Source organism: Dunckerocampus dactyliophorus, chromosome 17, assembly GCF_027744805.1.
Source record: "Dunckerocampus dactyliophorus isolate RoL2022-P2 chromosome 17, RoL_Ddac_1.1, whole genome shotgun sequence".
Taxonomy (NCBI): Eukaryota; Metazoa; Chordata; class Actinopteri; order Syngnathiformes; family Syngnathidae; genus Dunckerocampus; species Dunckerocampus dactyliophorus.
This window is the reverse complement of record NC_072835.1, coordinates 13,591,249-13,610,522: the sequence shown is the minus strand read 5'-3', so window position 1 is coordinate 13,610,522 and position 19,274 is coordinate 13,591,249. Positions and strand designations below refer to the sequence as shown.

The 19,274-nt window shown below is 42.7% G+C and overlaps 1 protein-coding gene across 2 annotated transcripts in view; it reads left to right on the top strand.

The window, feature by feature from the left end:
* Positions 1 to 33: 33 nt before the first annotated feature.
* Positions 34 to 19,274, top strand: part of LOC129169805 (AP2-associated protein kinase 1-like) — a 23,083-nt gene continuing 3,842 nt past the window's right edge. Inside the window, exons 1-20 of one of the 2 annotated variants that reach the window (XM_054756594.1) lie at positions 35 to 993; positions 2,111 to 2,229; positions 3,426 to 3,534; positions 4,307 to 4,449; positions 4,724 to 4,845; positions 5,040 to 5,121; positions 6,101 to 6,233; positions 6,375 to 6,478; positions 6,669 to 6,751; positions 6,868 to 7,028; positions 8,687 to 8,808; positions 8,885 to 9,235; positions 9,307 to 9,437; positions 9,514 to 9,659; positions 9,733 to 9,822; positions 9,922 to 10,020; positions 10,124 to 10,231; positions 10,320 to 10,484; positions 13,242 to 13,352; positions 13,602 to 18,095. In XM_054756594.1, the coding sequence (XP_054612569.1) occupies positions 831 to 993; positions 2,111 to 2,229; positions 3,426 to 3,534; positions 4,307 to 4,449; positions 4,724 to 4,845; positions 5,040 to 5,121; positions 6,101 to 6,233; positions 6,375 to 6,478; positions 6,669 to 6,751; positions 6,868 to 7,028; positions 8,687 to 8,808; positions 8,885 to 9,235; positions 9,307 to 9,437; positions 9,514 to 9,659; positions 9,733 to 9,822; positions 9,922 to 10,020; positions 10,124 to 10,231; positions 10,320 to 10,484; positions 13,242 to 13,352; positions 13,602 to 13,702 (2,643 nt within the window). In that variant the 5' untranslated portion in view covers positions 35 to 830 and the 3' untranslated portion in view covers positions 13,703 to 18,095. Of the gene's footprint in view, positions 994 to 2,110; positions 2,230 to 3,425; positions 3,535 to 4,306; positions 4,450 to 4,723; positions 4,846 to 5,039; positions 5,122 to 6,100; positions 6,234 to 6,374; positions 6,479 to 6,668; positions 6,752 to 6,867; positions 7,029 to 8,686; positions 8,809 to 8,884; positions 9,236 to 9,306; positions 9,438 to 9,513; positions 9,660 to 9,732; positions 9,823 to 9,921; positions 10,021 to 10,123; positions 10,232 to 10,319; positions 10,485 to 13,241; positions 13,353 to 13,601; positions 18,096 to 19,274 lie in introns of those variants that run through there. The other variant, XM_054756593.1, reaches the window with a different exon arrangement.

Here is a 19,274-nt window from a genome sequence, read left to right as displayed (position 1 = left end):
GACCAGACTCGACGAAGGTGGAGAGTCGCTGCACTGCATTACCCACAAGCCTCAGCGCGCCTTCATCAGCAACAGCTAGGATGTTGCGATATCGCTGGCAGCCAGAGAATGCTGTGGTTGCACAGATTGGCACAAATGACTTAAATATACCTCTTTAATGTGTGGCATTTTTAAGAGAGGGGTCGCATTTTGAGCGACATTCGAAACAAAACGTTGGCAAGAGGTGGATACGGTGGTGGTTTTGCGTTGACGTAAACGGCTGGATAGCGGGCTACTGCATTCAGCTAAGTAAAAAAAAAATCAGTTTTATTGTCAGCTGATGTGATTAAATGGCGAAAGGCGCTGCTATGTGGCATACAGCGGGCACAGCACTCGACTGAGGATGGGAATAATCGTCGAGGGAGGCTGTTTTACATTCGGACACATCGCAGTCCAAGACATGATCGTCAAGAGGATAACCTGGATAACCTTACACGAAATGTCATAGCGTGTAAGTGGCTAGCATTGAAGCTAGCTGGTTGCAAAGCTAGTACGCCAATGTTGTCGTTAGCTGTCAGTCTGTCTAGTGTAAACACACAGCTAAAAGGTGCATAGCTGCAAGAAATTACCCAGAGATGCAATAGCCTCATGCTGGTGTAATTCACTTACATAACAGCTACAGCTCTGACCATCACCAATGGGAAATTTGCCACACATCAAAATCTTCATCGGCATCATTATAACTGATTTTGGATGCTGCAAATAAGCCTGCGTTGTACACAGCATCTTTACTGTCTGTGATTGAAGCCGCATTTTTTTTGTAATTTTTTATTTTTTGGTGGGGACATACTATGAGGAAGTTTTTTGACTCCCGTCGGGAGTTGGTCAGCTCTGGGCCAGGTTCTGGAGGTGGCGGCGGCAGCTCTGGATCCAGTCATGCAGGAGGGAATTTCATTGGAAGAAACTTCACTGTCGGCAAGCACCAAGTCACCGTGGAGGAGATCATTGCTGAAGGTCAGATTCCTGCCAGATGATGTCTGATTGTTACTTCCATGCATATGCTGTCAAGCCTTGATGAGGATTTTATTATTCGAAGTTCTACCACCAACAGTATTGATGCTGGTAGACCTCCACTGCACCACCACTGTTTAGTTTTCTCCATTGATGCACTCAGCTCCACTCTCCTCCCCTCTATCACTACCATCACATCCATATGGCGTATTTGTAAGTTGCTGACCAATCTATCCCCTGGAGAAGGTACTTCTGCTTGCAGAGATGCAACAACACCAACACTGCTACCGCATTTATTACTTTACTTTGCTATTGACTCTGGACATGTGACTTGCCGCAACATAGAACAGATTGGCTTTGACTTTTTTTGTCATTATATAGTTGTTCTTAACGCTCGACAGTGGTGCTACAGCTGCATTCAGGAGCGTTTTCTTTATTATTATTTTTCCTTTGTAGAGCTATAATGAACAAATGCATTGCGCCTATTTTAAGCCCATTCATTCACATCAAATGCATTAATTGATTTATCTAATTGCCATTTATTGTGTCCATCTTCCTCTGCATCATACATAGATCAGATAACAGGAAACTGATGTGTTAGAGTATGGCTGCCTCTGGGATATATATATCGCCATTATACTGTAGTACTGCTGTAACGTGACAATTCAGTACCACTCTTCTGTTGGATCTTGTCATTGGGGTGTACTTAATGTTGTGGCCCATGAGTGAGTTAACATTTGTGTGTGACCACACACCCTCAGATATCCATAGGTATTTCATGCAGATTTAATGAGGCACAATATCACATAATTCAATATTGCATGCCGTGCTGAGGCTGTAACATCAGCCACGGCTTCAGCCTGAAATCGAAGACCCCCGTCTGAACCAAGCCCCGCAAAATGAATTTGTGGTCTGAGCTGCACCAGATGGCAAGGCCTTTATGTAGGCCTCTTTGTCAACCCTGCAGCAAAGACATGACTAATGCATAACGCTATAAGGCCCCAGCCGTTTGATATTTGTTCTGACCATTTCATTTAGTGTATTGGAGCATAATTTGTACGCCAAGATCATCTCAAATAAACATTGTGAAATACTTCCATTGTTTTTCTGTGTTTGGCAGGCGGCTTTGCAATTGTGTTCCTTGTGCGGACAAACCAGGGCGTGCGCTGTGCCCTGAAGAGGATGTATGTCAACAACGAGCACGATCTGCAGGTGTGCAAGTGCGAGATTCAAATAATGGTGAGTGGCTGTAAATTAAAGCGTCTGTCCCCTTCTTCTCATATGCTGCTTTGTTTTGCATGAAGGCCACAACACAACAAAACTTAAGTGTGTTTGCTCATATAGTGCTGTCATTTACTCTACTGCAGAGAGTACTAGACATCTAGAAGGGGTATGGTGTTTACTAGAGGGGAGGAAATGCATTTTACAGTATGATAATGACATTATATAATATTGCACATACAGTATATCATGCTGTCTTTTCTATAAAAAAAACACAGCACAACAATAATAATACTTACACAATATATATTGCTGCATTTGGGTGTCCAAACTATTTCCAGTGAGGGCCGCATACAGATAAATTAAAGGATGCGAGGGTCAACTTTGATACATTTTGTGCATAAAAAGATGCAAAAACGAATCCAGTATAGGTCAATATATGCTAAGCTACCTGAACAAAACATTGACATGTAAGCTTTGTGTCATAGGTGACAAAAAAATGAATGAATTTAATTTTTACAACATGTCGAGGGCCAATCAAAATCAGCTGTGGGCTGAAAATGGCTTCTCTGCATACGGTGTGGGAAAGACTTCTACCATGACACGTGATGTATTAGTCATAGTGAAGTTTTTTTTTTCCTGAGGAGAGAAAGAAGTGGCTATGCGACATTTATTTATTAATTCCATTTAATTGAAGCAGGCGTCTCGTAGAGCAGAGGCTGCTTTACGTTATGTTCTGTGCAGCTCTGCTGTCTGTCAACACACACACAGACTGTTCTATGTTTATTCACCTGGTTCATGGTATGTGTTGTTATTGTTTTCTCCGTATTGTCTCCCTTGTGCCGCTCACACCCCCCCAACCCCTCAAAGCGGTCTAGCCTATAATGACTGTCCAGATCAGGTCACGACAACCATTTGACACGTTTATCTGCCGGGCTCCACCCCGCCGATGTTTTCTCTTTAAACGAACACTGATTCTAACATCCACGGGGCAATGTTGTCTTTACAGTCTGTGGCTCTCTTCCTCCCCACTCCATACCATACTCGCTTTCTCTGTGTTCCTGGACCAAGCACAGAGTTCCTCACTCTGCATTTCAAAATATGCTGACCACTACTGGCATTGTTAGAATACTTTCTAGCCTTGAAATTCACTCAGATTTGACCAGTTTAGTACAAAATGGCTTCTGGTGGTATTTTTTGTGTCCGTCTTGCAGAAAGACCTTGTCGGGCACAAGAACATTGTGGGTTATCTGGACTCCAGCATCACGGCCATGGGATCCAGGGATGTGTGGGAGGTTTTCATACTGATGGACTACTGCAAGGGTGAGTGACTGAGGGCCTTGAAGGAAACGGGTGTGGCTGCAATAACATGATTTTAATCACTAAAAGAGTTTTGGTGACAGTTGGAGCACAGTTTGTATAGTTTTGTATCTCACAAAATTGAGTACACCCCTTAAATTTCCGCAACCATTTTAATTACAGTATACAGTATACTGTAATCTAGCACTGCCCCGAATCCTCTTGGGCATGGAATTTACTGGAGTTACATAGGTTGATACTGCTGACGTCACTGGTGGAGCTGGTGGATGTGAGACACCTTGCACTCAGACACCTTCCTTCCTTTCACTTGAGGATGGTCCATAGATGCTCAGTTGGATCTAAGCGTGGTGTAGACGTACTTGGCCACTCCATCACCTTCCTCAGCACAGCACTTGTCACCGTGGAAGTGTGTTTCTGCTCCTTATCATGTTGGAAAACTGCCTTGCGGCCTAGTTTCCCAAAGCAGTGGTTCATGAGCTGCTTATTTTAAAGTGCATGTCTAAATTCATGTTACCCGTCAATGAACCGCAGCTCGTCAGTGCTGGACGCACTGGCGCAGCCCCAGACCATAACACGACCACCGCCATGCTCGACTGTAGGCAAGACACAATTACTCGCATTTGTTGCACTGTAATGGCAGGTAGATGCTATATAAACTCACCCTTTATTTATTTGTTTTAGACAACTGTATTATACTAGAGGTCATGTTTTCTAACGTCATAAATGACACACTTTAAATGCAGGGTGAACTCTACTGAATATGGTTGTTTTGCAGGAGGCCAGGTTGTTAATTTGATGAATCAAAGGCTGCAGACCGGCTTCACAGAAGCGGAGGTGCTACAGATCTTCTGTGACACCTGTGACGCCGTGTCTCGCTTGCACCAGCGCAAGATGCCCATCGTCCACAGGGACCTAAAGGTGACACTTTACGATTAATTTAAACTAGATAGAAGCAATTTGTCATATTACAAAAACATACCACTTTTCTTCCTTTTCCTATCAAACTCCAAACACTAAGAGTGTGTGGTACCAAGATCTGAGTCACTTGAATTTTTTCCCCTCCTCATTATGTGAAGCGCATATTTCAAAGGTGGTCAGAAACATGCCAGAGAAAGGTCAATCACTTGCACCACTTACTCTTTACACAGTTTTCTCAAGTACTGTATGTCTCATCTCTTGTATCTCTCCAAAGGTGGAAAACATCCTCCTGCACGACAAGGGTCATTATGTACTGTGTGACTTTGGCAGCGCCACTAACAAGTCCCTGAGTCCACAAACAGAAGGCGTCGCCGCTGTGGAGGAAGAGATTAAAAAGTTAGTTGGCTCCTTTGCTCTGCAGTTTTGATTTACTTCTTTTATTCTCAGTCAAGCTAATTGTTGTTTTGTTTATCTCGTCTTTCCCATCTGGACAACTAAATTGTAGCATTATACAAAACCAAACCACTAAACATTTTTTATTAGCAGATACTGTGCAAGCCTACATTAAGTTCTTCCTGGTTTCCCGTCAGGTACACTACTCTGTCATATCGTGCACCTGAGATGGTGAACCTCTATAACAACAAGATCATCACCACCAAAGCAGACATCTGGGTGAGTAAAGATGAGTATTGTCTACAAACCCTATGGACTGTTCATCAGACCCACACTTTCTCTGAAAAGTACTATTGTGCACTTTATCCTCTTTTAGGACGTTAGCAACCTTAGCATATCATAGTAGGTCAGCCTATTCGCTGAAGAAAAACAAATGGTCAAACTTACAGCTCCTCCGTCTTGGCTGATTCCAGGCTTTATTTTAAGATGTGTAGCAAAGCCTCTTTTTAAAAATTGTATTTTTTTTTTGTTTTTGTTTGTTTTTTTTTTGTTTGTTTGTTTTTTTTTTACAAAGAAGTGGCGGGCGTATTTATGTGGAGGGGTCATCTAGCTTGGGCCGGGTCAGAAGAAGTATCACATCCATGTGGAAAGAGGTTTTTCTTTTACGATGTCATGACAATCTGGAACTTCAAAACGACCCGACCTCTTCCCTCAAAAGTGGAGTAAACAAGTGAGGGAGATGCTTGCTGCTCATAAACATGCTCTAATAAGACATTACTATTTGACCATAATTAAACAGTACTTTCTGCTTAATAGGGGACCTTTTTAAAAGGAAGCCTATTAGCCCCCAAAGTATGATGGAAGCTAAATTCTAATACGCTCTGCTACACTCTTTCCTCCATGATGGATTACCGTTGTTGCATAGTTGCATAGTTGCATTGTGACAGTCATTTTTCCCTCTTGTGGATCCCCAAAAATAATTCAAGCATCTTGAATTGCTTCACTTTTCAGGATTTTGTCAAATGTAATACTTCAGCCTGCATATATGCTGACAATAATTGTTTTGCTACTAACAAAAACTGCAAAGAGTTAAACCAATAGATAGATAACATAGAAGTGTGAGATGGTGACATTGGTTGTATTTGAGCAGCTCGCCACTAAACGATGTGCCGTGTTTAATTGATTTGATTGCTCCTCTCTTTTCCTTTTTGGTGTTTTGGTGTGACGGGGTGTGCATGCGTGTGGTGTTCTTCTCCAGGCGCTGGGCTGTTTGCTGTACAAGTTGTGCTTCTTCACTCTGCCCTTTGGTGAAAGCCAGGTGGCCATTTGCGACGGCAGTTTCACCATTCCGGACAACTCCCGCTACTCTTACGATCTCCACTGCCTCATCCGTTAGTCCATCTAAACACTTTTATTAAACTGTTTTTTGTGCTCCTCTCACAAAGGCATGCACTTACTGGCCCATTAAACCACAGTGGAGTTCTCCTTTTTCAAATCTGACTTTCTTTGCTGTGCATTGTGCGTTTATGCAGGCTACATGTTGGAGCCAGACCCAGACAAAAGGCCAGACATCTACCAGGTGTCCTACTTTGCCTTTAAACTGGCACAGCGGACTTGCCCTGTTCAGAATGCGAAGGTCTGTTGTCACTTTTTTTCGTTGCTGTCATGAAGAATTGATGTAATCCAAATAGTCTGTGCCTGACCCATTAAAGCACATATCTCAGCTGCAACGTTTTGAAAAGGCACGAGCACTACGAGTTATACATCATCCAACTGCAGAGAAAGATAAACACTATTTCCTTTTATTTATTTTTTCCATATTCAAGAATTCGATGATTCCCTCCAAACTTCCCGAGCCAATCAAAGCGAGCGAAGCTGCAGCGGCCAAGAAGAGCCAGACCAAGCCCAGGTGAGCCTCCCCTCCCTGGATATCATGAGCATTTAAGTGATCGCTATTTGCATACAAAAATAAGTTTAAATGAAGACTATTTCATGATATCCAAGTTTCTGTCTTTTTATTGCTAGACTGACCGATCCCATCCCCACCACGGAAACCTCCATCACCCCTCGCCAGAGGCCCAAAGCGGCTCATACCCAGCCGACTGCTGGCATCCTCCCCATCCAACCTGCTGCCCTTACCCCTCGCAAGCGAGCTAATCTCGCCGGTGGGGCAACTCAGCCTGTCGGTAAGTGGCAAGACTCACATCATTTTTACTCCTGTCCGTCACTGAGTGTATGAATGAAGATGTGTGAAATTAGAGCAGTGCCTGTAATCCGTACAATGAATGATGGAATTCTCAAGAGGAAGAGATCAGGTGCGTAGGTCAAAAGATGAAATTAAAGCTAGCGTTATTAGTATTAATGGCCCTTTAATGTTGCTCAGCAAGGGTTGTGTGATTAATTACTTTTCAAGCACTACCCACTGTCTTGAGAGAGACATAGGATGTAGCTTTTCTCCCATACGGTCTGGTTTGGATATGCAATACTAGGGGTGTCCCAAGATCTCGTGTCACAAGATCTTCCAAGATTAAAATGTGACCAAATTTCTCATTCAGAAAAAAAGCTGTCTCATGGCCACTAGGCCTGGGACGATAATAATTGATCACACAATAATTGAACATGAACTCAGTCATTTTGCCGGCCTCAATATATTGCCATGTGCATGTGTGTCTCTCCTCGTCTCTCGCCTCCAAACAGGCAGGAAGAGGGTTCACTCTGTGCTTTGCTTTCAGCACCTTGGTGCGTTTGTTCCGTAGAACAACAGCGTGAACGGAATGAGCCCTTTTGTCAGTCATACAGTCTCTTTGTCTCGGTACACACAGAGTGCAAAAGAGTGTAATGAAGTAGAAATTATATTAGTAGATTGCAATATATTGTCATTTATATATATATATATTTTTTATTATACTTTTTGTAAAAGTAAAGAAAAAATCTTGCCTCGTCGCATTTTCTTCGACCCAATCTTGTGTATCGTCTCATCTCGTGAACTAAGTGTCTCGTGAAATGTCAGATTTTTATCTGTTCATATCCGATTCTATGAGTCTTTGCATAGGGGTGTCAAAAATCTGATATGAATCACATATTCGCTTCATGGTGGCCAGGTGGTTAGCATGTTGGACACACAATCAGGAGATCTGGAATCTCCCTTGGGACTTTGCATGTTCTCACCATGCGTGCGTGGTTTTTCTCGGAGTACTCTTGCTCCCCCCTACATTCTAAAACATGCATGTTAGGTTGTTTGGCAACTCTAAATAGTCTATATGTGCACTGCGACTGACTGGTGACCAGTCCAGGGTAACCCGCTTCTCTCCCAAAGTCAGCTGGGATAGGCTCCAACGTGATAGGCTCCAGCATACCCCTGCGGCCCTAATGAGGATTAAGCGGCATAGAAAATGAATGAATGAATGAATCACATGTCCGCTGGATGTCATCAAAGTATGCTCATCAGTGGCAGTAAATCAACTATACTGAAAGCATAGTCTGGAATTTGAAAAGATGGACTGAATGTGGCACAGTAGTGGGACATGGACCACGTTTGTACACCAAGTACCACTGCAAAATTCCATCAATACCATCGTTTTTGCTACCTGCGTAACACTAGATAAGCCTGCCTAACACCAGTGATACAAGTACTACAAGTTGAGAATTTGTTAGATTATTATCAACTTAAATAATTGCTGACAAGGATCAGTAGAGTCCCATCAGGCCAAATTTAACAGGATGTAATGTTCAATGTATTTCAGAAAGTTTGTTCTTCTGTGTTGTTGCTGCCTCAGGTTTTGTTACATCTACTCTCATCTGTATCATGCTTTTGCTGACCATGCAGTCCTTGTCCACTCCACAGGAGTCAGCTTAGACCTTTCACAGCCAGCTGCAGCTCTGCAGTCACAGAAGGTGCAGACATCCACTCTGCCCCTCATCCAGTCACAAAACAACGCAAGTCCAGCTGTAGCTGCACAAAAGCAGGTACGTACATATGGGGCGTTGTTCACTATCGAGATGTAGGAATTGTTTCTGTAATCTGTCTTTATGTGCTATGCAGCTTGCTTCAGGAGCAGAAGCTATGGCAGCCACAGTCACGCACGTGTCTAAGCCAGATGTCCAACCACAGGCTCAGTCGCAGCCTTCCACAGCTCAGCAACAGGCCCCACCTCCCTCTGCGACCAGCACCACCCCCCAGCCGGTGACACAGACTCCGTCCAGCCCAGCCGCACCTCAGCGTCCTGCTCGACGCAAGCCGCCCGCCCAGGCTCAACAGCCTGCCGCTCAGCCATCGCCAAACAAATCAGCCCCCACTCAGCCATCAGTGGGCGAGCAGCAACAGCAGAGTCAGCCATCGGTTGTCCAGGCTCAGTCAGCTTCTACTGAAATCAGCCAAAAAGCAGCTGAGACGGTAAGCAGCCTGTCCACATACTAAACTATAATCACTGTTGTCACATGATGTAATACTTCTCTGTGGATCAGACCCCACCTGCTTCCCCAAAGATGGTTGAGGTGCAGAGCCATAAACGCGTCCCAAGTGATGCCACAGCGAGCACCACCAATGGAGGCCTAGTGGCTAACTCCTCACAGGGAGCAGAGGCAGACATCGTCCAGTAAGTAGCTTGTATGCTAAATACAACTTAATACTGTAATGACATCGCATTTAGTTAGTTACCTGTTCCTCTTTAGAACTCAAACTGGCTCCACCCAGCCCGCTCAGGACCAAAGCAAAGGCTCTGATACCTCCACGGCGCCCACATGGAACCCATTCGACGACGAGGGCTTCTCCAACTTCACAGCAGAGGAAGTCAAACCAGAGGATGCAAAGCCTGCTGGTAAGATGTTCGCTCATTTGTGTGTGGCTTTCTTGAGTAGGTCATGTAAACTTTGCTGGACTGTGTTTTCCAGACCCGCCCTCAGAATGTGAGACCCCATGTGAAGAATTGATACCGGGCTTACAGACCTCGGCTGGGGAGACCACACTGCAAGACACTCACGGTATGTCATATCACACACGACATGCCATCACATATAAATGGCATCAGACTCCATCTGAGACTGAAATTATTATGGTGCGACATTGTTACTTTGTTTTAGCTGAAAGCCCGTCAGCCATTGTTGATGCTGCTGATTCAGGAGCGTCGCTCTTAGTAGTCCCCGATCCATTTCACACCCTTGAACTGTCCAACGCATCCGGTAACTACTTTCATACCTTTGCAAAATTTTAGAAACTACTCTTAATATGAAACCAACAACCACATACAACGATACTTAATGTTTATTGCCCTCTTGTTTTCAGAGAAGCTGATTGAAGGTCTAAAATCTCCAGACGTGTCTTCACTCCTACTCCCCGACCTGCTGTCTTTGTCCGATCCGTTTGGTGGCTCTGTGGAGGAGTCTGCAAAAGGTGCAGAAAATTGTTTTATTCATCCCTGCACACTTAGACACTTGGGACTCCTTGACAAAGCAATGTGTATTTTCCTGTCTTCATCTAGACCCCATCACTGCAGACTCCTCTTTGTTGGGCTGCTCTCTGATCTCAGGCCCGTCTGCTGCTCCGGCAGCCGCGAGCAGCACTGCTTCCTCAGTGTTATCAGCCGCCGCCGCTTTGGATGATTTCAGTCTGCTGTCTGGAGACTCTGCACAGGCCAAAACATCAGGTAGGCATGGGAAATTCTTCTATTGGCATATTCAGCGAATCACTAATTCTTTCAGATTTAACAGTATGGTATTCCCACATTGCACATCCTTGTCATGATAATATTAAATGCCGTGATGTTTGTAATGTGTTAAAATGTCCCCAAATGCATTGAAATCTTCCAAATTAGTCTTAATTAAGTGGAAAGTATCTTACCAATGTGAGCTTGGAAATGTGGTCCCTGTAACATGGAACTGAATCATATGGCAGAGTCATCAGCGTGGCATCCCATAATGAGTGCAGCTGCTTGCAGTTTGAGTTGTCGGCCTTTAAATGAAAGCGTTTTGACTGTTGTTGACTGAGGCAGCTGTGAAGACTAGAAGTGTCTGCATGCCCACCTGCTGCATGATTGCAAAAGCACTTGACCCGCTGGCAATGCGACAACTCATCAAGCCGCCTTTGTGTGCTCATTTGGGCAGTCACTGCTAATTTGAGACCATGGTGTGGATGGCGCTAATGAGGAAGATGTACTAATTGTGGTCGGAGGGACTGTACAGCGCATGAGTAGCTAGAATCACTAAATGATGTTGGAAAATTGAGGCTTTCAAAAATAACATGTTAATGTTAATGTAATTACATTAAAAGGTTTAACATAGTTAATGCATGGGCATCATGGCAAGCTACACCTGATGACTGCAGACAGAGCCACAGAGTTGTCGCACACAAAGTTGACGTCACATTATGCACTCAACTCTGACAAAGAGCTATAAAAGCAGTGATGTCCAAAGTGCGGTCTAGAGGACATTTGCGGGCCGTGGCTCTTTTTTTTTTTTATTGGACAGAGTCTGACTCTTAGAAATTCATTTAGATGTGAACACATCACCAGCAGTGCAATTCCTACACTGTATGTGTATCTCCAACGTACAAACACGTCTGTCCGCCCGTCCTCATTCTCACCCCAGTCACACAAGGTCTTTCTGTTCACAAAATACAATAAAATGGGCATATTTCAGACATAGTTGTAAATGGTGATTAATTAATTTGACAACTGGGATTAATCTGGTAAACAATTATAATCATTTGACAGCCCTACAGAAAATACTATTAATTCCAAAGAAAATTCAATCTGAGTAAAAAAACATCGCTGAAGGAAGTGTTTTGTCAACAATTAATCATAGACTCTAGTGTTTACTTGAAAGTAAAGTAAGACTGAATGGACAGGCAGTAAAAGCCTTGGTCTCAGAGCTAAATTGTACGCATAAACCAGGAACTCCATCCTAATGAATATATAATATACATATGTCAACATGTGAAAGAACCGTAGCCTTCTGACACTCCGCGCTGCTTAATAAGATCCAGGTTGATTGTCTACCTGCTGGGCATTCCCACTGGTACGTTTGTCCAAGTGTTTTATCCTGAACACTTTTGTGGGCATCATTTTGGGTCATCATCTGGGGACCACCAGTCATGCATGTTTTGTTCCTTCACCCCCAGTACACTACCCTGAAAGTAGCATGCAAACATGATATTTGTATGGTAAAAAAAGACAAGCTTTTCTCTTCCTAAGTTGACTTGACTTGTTAGTTCTACTTGTGGTAGAATTTGTGAAAAGAAACAATCAAAACGTGATGAATTGGTTCACTATGCCCATCTCTGCAAGTAGGCATGGGCCGGTTAGCTGTTTCAAGGTATACCACCAGGTAATATATGAAAAATTCACCGTTTGAAAACCACTCAAATTTTCCGTCATACCCTTCCTGCATGATGACAGAAAGTGGAGGATTTCACCTGGCTTTGCAGCTATTGAACTAACGTGTAAGCAGATAATGCTGTACTAAAAGTACATTTTCGACATGTTGATGTGAATAACATAACCTAGTAAGTCCTACATGTCATCATTTGATAGCTTGTAGTGTAAACACGTATTGACACGACACGCTGCAGCGTAAAACATATAGTAAATGACAAAATACACTATTGTAGCGTTATTTAATGAAAACACTGTACTCAGCTGAAAGATTGCTTCAAAAGGGATGCACACTCCTCGTCATTGCACCCGTACAGCCGCTCTGTTGTCACCTTTGTCGGTGGGCATATTACTCGAGTCGAGGGTCACCAAATGTGGAGATGGGATTCAAAACAATACAGGAGTCGAGTATGGGTATGAACCGTTTACTCGCCACCGAACACCAAGCAACAACCGCTTGACAACAGTTGCTAATCACATGACCTGGAAACTGAAATGAAAGTTGGTGAATGTCGTAACTACAGTATATCGTGGGTCACACACAAGGAAATTAATCAAAACTCAGCAAATACTCAATCCAACAGCTCCAAATCACTCATGTGGACAAGTTGTGACCTGCACATTCACCACCATTTATTTCAAAATAACACATTTAAGAGCTGGAATTACCATGATATTTTTGCCCAACGTTATCATGCCGTCGGAATCTGATACTGACCCATGACTATTTGCATGTCATCTTTCAATATCCTGCCTTTCTGAAGCAGTATAAGAGCCGTAGAAGCAGGAAGACACCTGTGCAAAAGCAAATGCCGCAATGCATTTGCACACTGCACATTCATATTCCTGCCTTGTTGTGTTGAAAACAATTATCGCTAAGAGTGACACCATGTTGCAGCTTTCTTTCACTGGGTTCTGTGTGAAAGGCACGGGGCATTTTGCTGGAACTCCTGATGTAGCTATTTTGCTCTCTGTGTGGAAAAAAGGCTTGTGGTTCTCGAACATCAGCCATTTGTCTTTGATCCTCTGCAGATTCGTCTCTCCTCATCTCAGACTTTGAGCCCCCTCAGCAAGCAAATGCTGAGGCGGCCACCGAGGACGAGTTTGATCCCATCCCGGTGACCGGACGTAAGAACTCCCAAGGTAAGCCACTGTTGCCTGGTTATCTTCTTCCAGTATTGTGTGCTAAACAGTCAGATGCATAGCGATTATTATGGGATAAGCTGCTTTTCTCTCATCTTTCTTGAGAATGTTTAAAAGCATCAGTTCTGCCTTCTCTTTTTCTCTTCTCCTTTACTTCCCCTCCTCGCCTGCTGCTCTGTGAAACTCCTTTGCCTTTCCTTCCCCTTTACATTTTTACCTACCTTCCTCCCACCCTGTCTCTCCGGCCAGTTTCAGGAGGCCACTCGCGCAGTAACAGTGGCGGCTCTGAATCCAGCCTGCCCAACTTGGCTCGCTCCCTTCTGCTGGTGGACCAGCTCATCGACTTGTAGGCCGCACCTCCCCTCCTCTCTCCTCTGTAGAAGCTGTAACACTGGATTAGAGAGCGGCATAGCATAACACAACAGCAATCATGTGATAGGTCATTCACGACTGCCACCTTCATTCATGTCACCGTTCTTGGCCATGCACTCCTTTTCCATTCCTACTCCTCCTTATCATCACCTGACTCCTCTCATCTCTTCCCATTTCCTCTCATTGTCCGACAGCTAATATCAAGCGTAAACTGTTGACTATTACAGGATGTATGATGCAAACAATAGGCGATCATTGTTGTCATGTACAATACAGTAGATACAATTAGTAATAATAAGTGGTTGTAGTTCATTGTGCACAAGTGAATTTGTCGTCGTTTGCCTTGGTCAAATTCCCCTCCCCCTTGATTTTATTTGCACATGTTTAAGTTCGAATTGAAGGTAAAGTTCATATTTCTTAAAACAGCATACATATCCAGGCCAAAAGAGGGAAGCTGAGAGTTTTGTTCAATCAGTTCCATTAAATGTGATTTTTGTTCCCCTGATTGAAATCACAAAGCAATGAAGTGTAGTATTATCTGATAGTACAAGGGGACTGAATTGTTCCAAACACATGCCTTGTTCTGCACCTTAGCTTGTCTCGCAAGCGTCCAAACAAACAAAAAATTATAACATTACATTGTATAAGCGTCTGGAGGCTTTACCCTTAACACGGTTTGTATATTAGCCTAGCCACATATCCTGCTTTAGCTACGTTACTGTGGGGAAGAAAACACAGTTGTCCTCGTGCCATGAAATAAATAACATGTGAAACAAAGCTACTGTACGACACCGAAACAAGGTCCAACTGTTCTATTTTCTGCTATTAATATCTTGTGTTTTAAGGTAGTTCTAAAGGGCAAAGCAGGTCATGTAATAGCCGTTAGCAGTGTGCCATATCAATTAGGAAAAGAGCATGAAATCGAGTTTCAGAATAGTGTTTCAGCTTATGCACCAATAGAATCATAATCATAATAGAACAGTAGATATTAAATACGATGGAATAATATTTTTATTATTATTATGTATTATAATTAATGTGTTCTTGTGAGAATTTAGTAGGAAAACATACAAAAAAGTTATATTAATATTATAAGTGGACATTTTTTTTCTTTATATCTACAAACATGGCTGACATGTTGTGCTAAAAATGCAATATCTTGTCCTGAAAATGGCAAATTTAACCATAATTCTAGGGCTTTTGGATTTATTGTCTGTAGCAATGGTTCTCAAACGTTTTCCACCAAGTACCACCTCAAAAATATTTAGCTTTGCAGAGTGTTTTTTTTTTCCATTTCAATTCCATTTGAGCAAATCTCTGGTTAATAGACAATTATTTCATATCTAGTCTTAAATATATATATTGAATCGGTGGTGTGCTTGAGTACCACTAGATGGCGCCAGCGTAACACCAGTGGTACTCATACCACAGTTTGAGAATCAATGAATTATAGGATTTATAGTTTATTTGTATCATCTGTGCTGTGCATCTTATTACTCTCAACATTTCACCATTCAGAAAATGATAGCACCTTCAATTTGGACACTTTTTGCGATAAGGTAATGTGCTAGTTAGCGCTACTGCACTACCTGTATTGAATCCAGTTTTATGGTGTGTTACAACTAATATAGCAGAGAGAAAAAACATAGTGGTTGTATGCTGACACCTGTTTTGGATTTTCCATAAGTCTGATTTCATGGAAAAAATGTACCAAACGTGTGCGTTGTGCTTTTTGCACTTGAATGCTACTAAATTCTCACAACACCAGCCTGGGTATCCAACATTTAATATCATCCATTCCCATTTGCTTTAACCCATTCCACAAATTCCCGACATTCCTCCCCATTAGTGTAAATACCGTCGACACCCTCCACTCTGTCCCTCCCCTGTAAATAATGAGGTCCCATGTCATATAGCTTTACTTGTGGATATTATACATACATATGATATATACAGTATATATATGACTTTGTTTCCTTGTCCATAAATGTTAATATGAATAGAGTGTTAGAGAATGAATGTAAGAAATGAATATTAGTCCAAATATCTATAATGATGTATATCCATCGGATAATATTGAAAGAATATATCGATATTTCATTCCTCTTTGTGGGATTATGTGTTGAAAAAAAAGTTGTTTTTGTTTTGTTGTTTTTTTCCCTTCGTCGGTACTTTGATAAGACCGCCTGTTGGTTTTTGACAGCTTATTGGATAAATAGTGTGGAGTGTATTGAATGAATTGGAGGGTGCTGATGGCGAATTGGCCCGAAATATGTGTGGATCACCTCAAAAAAACAACAAACAAATGCAGCAGAGCGAATTATTTTTTTTCTATGACGTAACAAAACAATCTCATAGTGATCGGCCATCATACAGTAATCTTCCTTGGTAACACTTTTCCATGAATACTGAAGCCTGAAGTGAAAACCACAGCAGTGCTCGCCACAAGCACCGCCATTAAGTTTTAGAGTTGAAAACCCACTTTGGCATTGAAAAAGATGCCACTGATGAATATCCTTTCTAATGTGCTCCCTTCTCCAAGCCTTTCCTAGCCCCCCCCCACCCCCCCCACCCCCCACATGCCAAATGACTGCCGTCAAGTTGAAAGTCGAAAAAAGAAAATTGAATGTCTATTTGAGCCTTCTCCTTCTCCATGTCTCAGCAGCGACTCTTAGTTTGTTTTAGGTTTTATTTTTATTTTTTATACTTTTGATCCGATCCCGATACTTGAATCTGGATCTCTGCCGATATTGATAGAAATCCTAAAACAGAGCTCTGTTTGCTTTTATATGCAACCACGCCAAAAGAATATCAGAGAATGTAGCTAGAAGAATATCATCAAAACATACAGTAGCTGTGTCCACACCTGCACTGCTGCACGCACACACAAATAACTTTTAGGTGACGACATTAACATCGTTGATTTTATATGAAGCTGTAATAAACTCCTCAACATGCAAGTATGATATTGTAGATGTCCGACTATTTTGTGTGGCATCAGCAACGCATCAGTCGGAGCACTTGAGTGTTTGCGTGAGTGAGGAGGACGGCTGCAGTGCATGTGCGGAGACAGCTACAGTCGCTGATATTCTTCTACCTTCTGTTTGCTGACAACAGTAAAGCACAGACATGGCTCATGGATCGGCTATCTCCAGAGGCGGTATCGGCAATTTTCCGATATGCGGGTTACGCTGGTATCGGAACCCGGCACCGATACCAGATGGGATCGGCCCCATCCATAGTTTCTTCACTTCCTGTCTTTAAGCAGGAAGTTGACGCTGAAAAAAATAAAACACTGTCACTGAAGAAAAGGTGGGCATGAAAGGGAAAATCTGAAGGCTGACGCTGAAAAGCACAGCACAATATTAAAACAAATACTCCAATGATTAGTTCTTCATACCCCCGTTTTTTTTTTTACAGTGAAGTACTGAAGCTTAATGGCAGTGCTCCGGCTCTCTGTCCAATGCTATTTGTGGAAGTGAGCAAAAGGCACACTCATTTTCCATGAAGATGCAACGCTCTGTCGTGGGGATTTCAGACTTTAATTCATGAAAAACATCCGTTTACTACACTTTCGTTTCCTTCTGGTTTTCCATAAGGACAGTGATTTTTGACAAAACCCGACGTGACATCAGCACCCCGATGGTGATTTAAAGTCATGCAGGGCAGGTGTGATATGTTTTATCTTAGCCGAGACGAGACGCTCCACTTCCTCCCTTTGTACAAACTTGAAAGTGTTTTCGTGCGTTTACATGGACTGATATGAAGGACTATATTTTTATTCCAAAAGGTTTTTCTTGCCAGTGTGTTGGTTTGTGTCATTTCCCCTGCCGTCGTACTGTATATGCCGCTGGGGCTTTGTAAAGCTTTTATTTCTGCTTTACGGATATGCCACACAGTTCTCATGGAAAAGCATGACGGTGTCCTTGGTTGTTTGTGTAGGTGTCTTTAGTGTGTATGAATGTAAATGAATGTCTGAATTGTGCGGTGTGTATTCCAGTAAATCCTGATGTGGTGTTGTTTTTGCTGCAAAACGTGGGCGGCGGCGGCGACTCCTGAAAGCACAGCGTTGTCTCAGGTTGGAGCTACTCTGAGAATCACACAGCTTTGTTTCCTCCATCGCCCGCTTGATGCTAATAATAATAATGAAGTACAAGGCAAGGTGATAGCACCCGTTAGCATCCATAATCAGCGATATAAAACTTTTTTTTTGTTGGTTATTAGCGATACGGGACCCCTTCTAAAATAGCGTTAACCTTGTGAAGAAAAAAAAAAGTTCCCAACATGAAATGCATCAACAGCAGACACCTCGGTTGTTGTAGTTCTGTTTTTGTCCCGTATTCTGAACAGTTGAGTCGTTTGCAGTTTGAACCTATGCAACTCCCAAGCAGGCAGGCAGGTAGTGCAATCTACTGTACATGAAGCAGAAAGCCCCTCCTGTAGGAAACTACTGATACTGATACTGATACTGATACTGATACTAGCAGCGTGTTTTCTCAAGCCTCTCATTGTGTTCATGGCCCAAACCTGCGTCAAGAGCTGTGGTAATCTTGTGCTCCTTCTATTTTTGTGACATCATTCTTAAAAGGGATGGCAAATAAAATACAAATGTGAATGTCAGCGTGTCGACTGATTGATTACGCAAAGAATTCTTGTCGCGAAAATCCCCAAAAAGTACGTACGGGACAGTGCTGCACAACGTGTGGATGACCAGTACATCCAGTTTATGTGATGCGTGTATGTTCAGTCCCAGTCAAAGGTTTCACTTTCTCATCAGATAGTTGCAAACGTGTCTACAAACTTCTGGTACCGTATAGATGTTAAAACATATGCACAGTGTATTATAAATAAAGCTTTACAAAACTATAATCTCAAATCGGTGCAGCGTCTGCAGTGATGCGGACTCTGCATCGGTCCGTTGTGGTGAAGAGGGAGCTGAGCCGAAAGGCAAAGCTCGCAATTTACCTGTCGATCTACGTACCTGCCCTCACCTGTGGTCATGAGCTTTGGGTAGTGACCAAAAGGACAAGATCACGGGTACAAGCGGCCGAGCTGTGTTTCCTCCGTAGGGTGGTTGGGCACCCCCTAAGAGATAAGGTGTGGAGCACTGGCATCCGGGTCAAACTCGGAGTAGAACCGCTGCTCCTCCGCATGGAGAGGAGCCAGATGAGGCGGCTCGGGCATCTGGTCAGGATGCCCCCCGAGACCGTGTCTCTCAACGCCGTGACTCAACCTCGGATAAGCGGTAGAAGATGGATGGACGGAAAATTATAATCTGTCATAAAAATAGATTTTTGTTAATGTAAAAGTAATGAATCACTATTCATTTTGATTTTTTTCTTTATAACAGCATTCAACATGGACTAAAAGTGGTGTCTCTATGTAATTTATGTCATTTTTTGTCAAAGGGTTGGTGGTAATACATCAATAATTTACTACACTCTTTATTTGGTATTCATCCACTTTTTGTATTGCAACATGATTGTTGTCATCAGGCTTTTATAGTTGCAAGAAGCTTTTTTTTTTTAGATGATTAAAAAAAATGTCATT